The 7461-nt window shown below is 39.1% G+C and overlaps 1 protein-coding gene across 1 annotated transcript; it reads left to right on the forward strand.

Annotated features, from left to right (window-relative positions):
* Nucleotides 1–378: 378 nt before the first annotated feature.
* Nucleotides 379–6536, forward strand: mcur1 (mitochondrial calcium uniporter regulator 1). Its single transcript, XM_058396028.1, has 9 exons — nucleotides 379–762; nucleotides 1708–1827; nucleotides 1929–2032; nucleotides 2253–2354; nucleotides 2472–2513; nucleotides 2886–2957; nucleotides 3065–3118; nucleotides 4030–4144; nucleotides 5941–6536. The coding sequence occupies exons 1-9, from the start codon at nucleotides 477–479 to the stop codon at nucleotides 5994–5996; spliced, it is 951 nt and encodes a 316-aa protein (XP_058252011.1). The 5' UTR covers nucleotides 379–476; the 3' UTR covers nucleotides 5997–6536.
* The last annotated feature ends 925 nt before the right edge of the window (nucleotides 6537–7461 follow it).

Consider the following 7461-nt stretch of genomic DNA (forward strand, 5'->3'; position numbering starts at 1 on the left):
TTGATGGTCAAGGGCACATGACAAATTACTGAGACATTGACATTTTTTGTTGTGGTATACCCACCACTGTTGTTGGCTTTTGTTTCAATAAATTGTTTGAGATGAGGAAATCACCATTGCATGCTTCTACTTAAATGCCCTACTTTCGTTATATAATATCACTGTAGTGTGAACTCTTTACATTTTCCATAAATTTCACCCAAAAGACAAATATCCTTAACTTTTTGTGAGTAGTCTATCTATCTATCTATCTATCTATCTATCTATCTATCTATCTATCTATCTATCTGTATGTATGTATGTGTGCATATGTATGTATGTATGGATTTGTGGTTGCATCCGTACGTGATGACGTATGTCCTTATGCACGCACAACAACAGTGTGTACCCGGAAGTCGGAGTCGTGAATGCGGGGAAAAGATTGAAGAGGATTTTATTTAGTACTGTATTTATCACAACACGAAACCTCGTCAGGAATGCTTCTGGGTCGTTGTTTTAACGCGATTCTTTTGGACGGTTTTCAGGGCAGGAGTAAAAACATTTCGTATTTGTTTGCCTTTGACAGAAGAGTGGACAGAAGATACATGACCCGCTCTCTCAGTGTTATTGCTCCTGGAGCAAGGTGCTGGCGCGTGCACTCTGCTTTTCACAGAATATTGGCATTAAGGCATGACCAGGGGGAAACTGTGTACACGACTGCAAATAAATGTGGGACAGATCCTGCTTCGCTTTGGAAAGGTGTGCGGTGGTCAGTGATCAGAGGTAACTCCACTGTATACAAACTCACTCTCTCATTTTCAGTCACCGCTTTATCCTGGTCAGGCTCCGGGGGTCTTATACTGGGAACAATGGGCAAGAATACACCCTAGATGGGGCAATTTCTGGTATGTTTTTGTTAGGTGAGAGGAAAATTGCTGGAGAACATGTACACAAACTAACACAGACAGAGCTCAGGGTTGAACCAATATTTAAAAAATCATCATTTGAATTGTATGTTATTTAAAGTATGTTAAATATTGACACATTTTCATATGTAGTAAACCAGTAATAGACAAGGTGACACTTTCAGAAATGTTCTTGACTGGTGCCTGGTGTTAGCAGTGCTTTTCAGGAGGAAAAGGCGTAAAGTGGTCAGATGACGTCATGGCACTTCATTTGCATATGCATTGAATCGTCATAATAATGTCCCTATGAAAATCATTTTAAAACCTGCTGTTAATTTCCCATACCTAAGATGGCCACCACGCATATCCTCCTGTGCTTTGGCACCTCGCTTGTGCGTGTGTCCTTAGTAAACAGTGTGGTGTTTGTGTGATGCGATAGCAACATAAATACAGGATAGTCCATAACTGACCAAACTTACTAGTGTTGGGTCTCAAATCACAATGAATGGTTACAATTCCGATTACTCTGGCCTTCAGATCCTTACTGCTGATTTGGCTGGGACAAGCGGTGGTGATCAGTGATTAGTCTTTGGGAAATATTAGCCAGACTAAGTATCTAGTTAAAAATTTGTAATGTTTTTATTTGGATTTATTTAGCGATTATCCTGACACAGATCTGAGCTAGATTAAGCCAAACTGTAATGAGAAGAAGACTGGAAACAAATCTGCAAGATGTGAAGACAGTTTAATGACTGTTCCCTTTAAGTTTGCCTTTTGAAATTTTACAATCATATGTTTCATCCCCAAACCTGTTCTTTTACAGAATTGAGCACCTCCGTTAAAGTGATGCAGTATGACTTGACTAGATCAGACCTTGCAAAATATGGCCACAGAACACTTCTCTTTGATACACATGCAATGGTCCAACTCCTGGAAGAGAGAGGTTCGTATGTGTGTTTTTATTTTTTATTCAAGCCTTATTATACATGCAGTGCAAATTTTGCTTTGTAATAAATTCAGATTCACCAAATTTCTTTCCTTTAGGGTTCACAATCCAGCAGGCTGAGGTTATTGTTAAAGTACTACTCAATACAACCAACACCAACATGGACATCATGTATAGTGATATGATCACCAAGACACAGCAAGTATGACATTCTGACATGCTTGACGTCTAGACGGTTTAGACGGACGCTATACTTCTGTCACTTCAAACTTTTATACCAAAACTCAGACTAATTGATTTGGTTAAATCATTTTTTAAATAATTCCAGTATATTCTATATTATGATGATATGATCTGCACAATTTTGTGGCATTAATATCCAGCACACTCAGAGTATCTGGTTTCTTTTTGCTATTCCACAGGAGATCATGTTACAGAAGATTATGTCTCACATTGCAGCAGTAAAGAAAGACATGATCATTTTGGAGAAAAGTGAATTTTCCGCATTGCTGGCAGAGAACGACGTAAGTGTTGCGTTTATCTGTTTTTATATGATCTAATGCTGGATTAAAACATGATGAGTAGGCAGGCTTGTCTCAGAGGAACGTAATCAGTTTTATTTCCCATGTTTCTCTTTGTAGAGAATTAAAGTAGAACTTGCACAAGTGAAAGTGCAGCTCTCTGTAAGTAGAAATGCATTCCTTTTACACATTTTCTAAATCTAAATTTCTATTTTGGATCATTGCTAGTTGTAATGCTGGAATGTAGTGACCTCTTCCTGTTGATCAACCTTCACATTTTAAAAATCTCTCAGTTTTGACATGAAAAGAGTATATAACTGAAATCCATATAAGCAAAGTGATCAGTTTATTCAGAATCATTGACTGTGGTTATATGAGTGGTCACAAACAACACTGTGGTCATTTTTGTGTAATGAAACTTTGCTATAATATACAATATGCAGTTAAACAGTCTGTAAAACCATCTGCTCCATGACACAATTAACATCCATGTATATTCAACCTTGGTTTTTTTTTTTCTCTCTGAATGATTAGGATATGTTGGATAAAGTTCGCTTAGACAGCAAGCTGGATGTGAACACGGAAAAGAGCCGGGTGAAAGAGAAGGTATGTTCAACACTGGTGTAACCTACAGCAGAATTATTTATTAAACTTTAAATGCTGGTAATGTATTTATGAAAGATATTATTTGATCAAAAACTGGTGCATTTCAGAGAGCAGAGCACGAAAAGAAGATTCTGGAGGCCAGAAACCACATGATGGAAATGGTAGGAACTGCTATTGTAATGGAACTTTTTACTGTTTAATTAAGTCTTACTTTAATTTGGGATTAAGGGTTAACATTGCTTAACAACTAAAGACTTGATGAAAGTTCCAGTATAAAGAACTTCCAGCGCCTCAGCATACTGAGACATTTGGGAGAATTTTATGCTCCCAACTTTGTGGGAAAAGTTTGAGGATGACCCCTTCCTGTTCCAACATGACTGCAGACCAGTGCACAAAGCAAGGTCCATAAAGACATGGATGAGTGAGTTTGGTGTGGAGGAACTTGACTGTCCTGCACCTCAATCTGATAGAACACCTTTGGGATGAATTAGAGAGGAGGCTGCGAGCCATTCCAAAACTGGGACATCTGCCTTTACATGCACATGAATTTAATATTGAGTTGGCTTCAACTCTTCTGGGAAGGCTTTCCACAGGAGTGTGTTTATGGGAATTTTGGACCATTCTTCTGGAAGCGCGTTTGTGAGGTCAGGCACTGATGTTGGACGAGAAGGTCTGGCTTGCAGTCTCCTGTTAATTTATCCCAACGGTGTTCTATCAGGTTGAGGTCAGGACTTTGTGAAGTTCCTCCAGACCAAACTCTCTCATCCATGTCTTTATGGACCTTGCTTTGTGCACTGGTGTACAGTCATGCTGGAACAGGAAGGGGTCATCCCCAAACTGTTCCCACAAAGTCGGGGGCATGAAATTGTCCAAAATGTCTTGGTGTGCTGAAGCATTAAGAGTTCCTTTCACTGGAGCTAAGGGGCCAAGCCCAACCCCTGAAAAACAACATATGAATGTAATGATTTGGAGGGGTGTCCCAAAATTTGGCAATACAGTGTAGGATCAAATAAGAGATATAGATGTATTAGTAAATTAAATCAGGTAATTGTTTGTTTTTTCTCTTTGGCAGCTTGCAGATCAGGACCGCCTTGTGACTCAGAGTAATATGAAAATCGATACTGAAGTGGCTGGCCTGAAAACCTTGCTGGAATCTCACAAACTGGACAGTATCAAATATCTAGCAGGTAAGAGAATAATTATTATACAGTAAAAAAAAAAAAAATCTTCTCTTCATGGAGCTGGACAGCGGAAGCCAAACACACGGTGACTATCAATATTTCTCTCAGATTTGTTAATAAATTGCTCAGAAAAGTTTATTACATTTACAGTTTAATTATGCTTTGCACCAGCTGCTAGAGGAACCTTCATGAGCTCTAACATTAACTTGTGGAGCCTCATCACTTGGAGGTCTGCACTGCATCACTGCTGCTGAGGATGGTTCCACATGGACAACCTAAAGATGCATGGAATTGCTGAGGATAATAACACTTTTAGGAAACCACAGCTTTAGGACTGCAGATGATATTAACAGCTTTGCTATGATGGATTAGGACTACAATAGCTTTAGGACTGCAGTTGCCCTAAACAGTTTTGCACTCAAGTCTCCATCAGTGAACAGGTGCTAACTTCAACAAGATAGACTTCATTTTAAAACTGGAACGTCCTTGTTACACAATTGCACTTTTTGACCTCAAATGATTTATAACCACACTCTCTGGTGTCACCCAGATGAGAATGGCTTCCCTTTCGAGTCTGGTTTCTTTCTCATATCATCTCAGGGTATTTTTCCTCGCCACCATCACCTCAGGCTTGTTCATTAAGGATCAATTCAATCCTGAATTTATATAGTTCTGTAAAGCTGCTTTGAGAAAATACAAATAAAATAAAATTCATTTGTGTCAGAGAGAACTCAGAAACTGGACTTTTGCAGCGCTTAAATCGGAAATTCCAGTGTCCAGCTGTTTGGCTCAGGTCATCTATAAGAGTCAACTCTCGAGTGGTGCAGAAGAATAAGGAGGGTTTGAGCCCCGATGACGACACAACTATGTGTGGTTTGGTGTCTAGCGAGTGAATTTACCACGCTGTCTGTCTGTGTGGGACCCAGAGGCATTAAGCAGTCATGGCCGTCTGTCTGTGAGGTCACGGATGCAGAGGAGGGCAAACAGCGCTTTTCTGTGTGTGTCACTGTCCTGTTACGCAGTCTGAAAAAAGCCTGGCTTTGTGTGTCTCATAGAAAACACTTCACCCTCATTGACTGGTAGCTGAAAGGGGAGAGCTGAAACTGGAAAATGAACAAAGGGGGGAAAGGGCTAGACTCATTTGCCTCCCAAACGGCTTGATGTCATTTGTTCCTGAACCTGATTATAATTTCAATTTGAAATAAAAAGGATTGACATAACGGTTAGGTCAGCAAAGGCACTACAAAGATGTATTGACAAATACTATAGCAGCCCCTGCGTTAATGTTCTGCCTGTATCTGTGTACACACACGCTTACACACACTTTATTGATCCCATGAGGGAAATTCTTGTGTTATAGCAGCTTTGTCAAGATACAACACACACAAAAATCTAAAATGAAATATATCTATATATACACAAAGTACATAGTGACAGAGGTGAAAGTGATCATGTTGTCCATTTTCTTAACTCAAACATTCCTAGTACAGGGACTCAGCATTTGGACACAGAAGACTGACCTGACAAGCCACTCTGTATCACAAAACTGAAGTATATATATTTACAGAAAATCAATAGTACATGATCTGCTCCACTGCTGAGCTTCTGTGTTAAAGGTGTGTGTGTGTGTGTGTGTAGGTGTTACACAAATAACTGGAGAATGCTCACATGCATCATAATATTAAAATAGTAACATGAAATATCAGTCTCATTTTGTGTTAATGTAAGCGCTTCATGACCTCAGAGGGTGTCTGTAATAAAGTGTTCCTGACCGATTTGTTCTCTGTGTTGACTTTCCCCAGGCTCGGTGTTCACGTGTCTCACGGTAGTTCTCGGATTCTTTCGAATATGGATGTGAATGCAGAGGAATCTCCGCAAAACTATACCCAATATATCCCTTGAAATTGAGGAGCATGAAATCCTAGCAAAGAAATTCCTGCTAAGCATCTGGTCAGTGTTTCATAACATTCCCACATGGACATCTAATACACCAGATCTTACAGGTTCACTCCTTCTACTCCATGTGAAGAAATTCTCTGTTGCTGAGAACAATTTTATTTTGTATATTTCTGTTTTTATTCCTTTTTATGTTATTATCTGTGCAGTTATTTGTGCAGACACTTTATTACCTTATTATGTGAAATGCACTTCATGAGAGGTATGTTAATGTTAACTGGGCTGAAATGTAAATATATACACGTTTTATTATGTTCTAGCAAATCTGTCACAGCCTTTACTGATGGTTTCTAACTTTTTACAACGACTGGGTTGATGAAACAAGGTGACCAAAAACAAGCAATGGTTTGATTTTATATGACTTCCATTAGAGTTAATTATCTGAAAGTACTGAAAGTTGAAATTGTGTAGAAAGAAAATATTAAAATATTATTATCACTTGCATTGTCCCGTTATTTCAAAAGGTCAGCTTGCTTTGACTTGATATTTTTTAATGGTATTGTATAAGCCTGTATTTATTTTAACTTAATGTATTGTTGTTTCTTTTCATCATGTGGTGTTATTTCGAGTTGGCATTGCCATTTTATTCATAATTAATCTCTTATTTTAATACACAATCTTATTGCAACTTTAATATTTAACACCACACATTTCGTCTTTATGAAATTAAATGTTTCAGAAACCTACAGGGGTGTGTGCGAGAGTGAGTGTGTGTGTGAGTGAATGTGAATGTGTGTGAGTGTGTCTGTAAATGAGTGAGTCTGTGAGTGAGTAAGTGTGTGTGAATGAGTGTGTCTGTGAGTAAGTGTGTGTGAGTGAGTGAGTCTGTGAGTAAGTGTGTGTGAATGAGTGTGTCTGTGAGTGTGTGTGAATGAGTGAGTCTGTGAGTGTGTGTGAATGAGTGTGTCTGTAAATGAGTGAGTCTGTGAGTGAGTAAGTGTGTGTGAATGAGTGTGTCTGTGAGTAAGTGTGTGTGAGTGAGTGTGTCTGTAAATGAGTGAGTCTGTGAGTGAGTAAGTGTGTGTGAATGAGTGTGTCTGTGAGTGAGTGTGTGTGTCTGTAAATGAGTGAGTCTGTGAGTGAGTAAGTGTGTGTGAATGAGTGTGTCTGTGAGTGAGTGTGTGTCTGTAAATGAGTGAGTCTGTGAGTGAGTAAGTGTGTGTGAATGAGTGTGTCTGTGAGTGAGTGTGTGTCTGTAAATGAGTGAGTCTGTGAGTGAGTAAGTGTGTGTGAATGAGTGAGTCTGTGAGTGTGTCTGTAAATGAGTGAGTCTGTGAGTGAGTAAGTGTGTGTGAATGAGTGTGTCTGTGAGTGAGTGTGTCTGTAAATGAGTGAGTCTGTGAGTGAGTAAGTGTGTGTGAATGAGT

The sequence above is a fragment of the Hemibagrus wyckioides genome, linkage group LG07, assembly GCF_019097595.1.
Source record: "Hemibagrus wyckioides isolate EC202008001 linkage group LG07, SWU_Hwy_1.0, whole genome shotgun sequence".
Classification (NCBI taxonomy): domain Eukaryota; kingdom Metazoa; phylum Chordata; class Actinopteri; order Siluriformes; family Bagridae; genus Hemibagrus; species Hemibagrus wyckioides.

Bases quoted from the DNA above. Each gene is read 5' to 3' on its own strand.
- mcur1 (XM_058396028.1), top strand. From the start codon at position 477: ATGCTTCTGGGTCGTTGTTTTAACGCGATTCTTTTGGACGGTTTTCAG. The intron at 1,828-1,928 runs GTTCGTATGTGT...TCTTTCCTTTAG, and splicing joins CCAACTCCTGGAAGAGAGAG to GGTTCACAATCCAGCAGGCT. The intron at 4,145-5,940 runs GTAAGAGAATAA...GACTTTCCCCAG, and splicing joins CAGTATCAAATATCTAGCAG to GCTCGGTGTTCACGTGTCTC.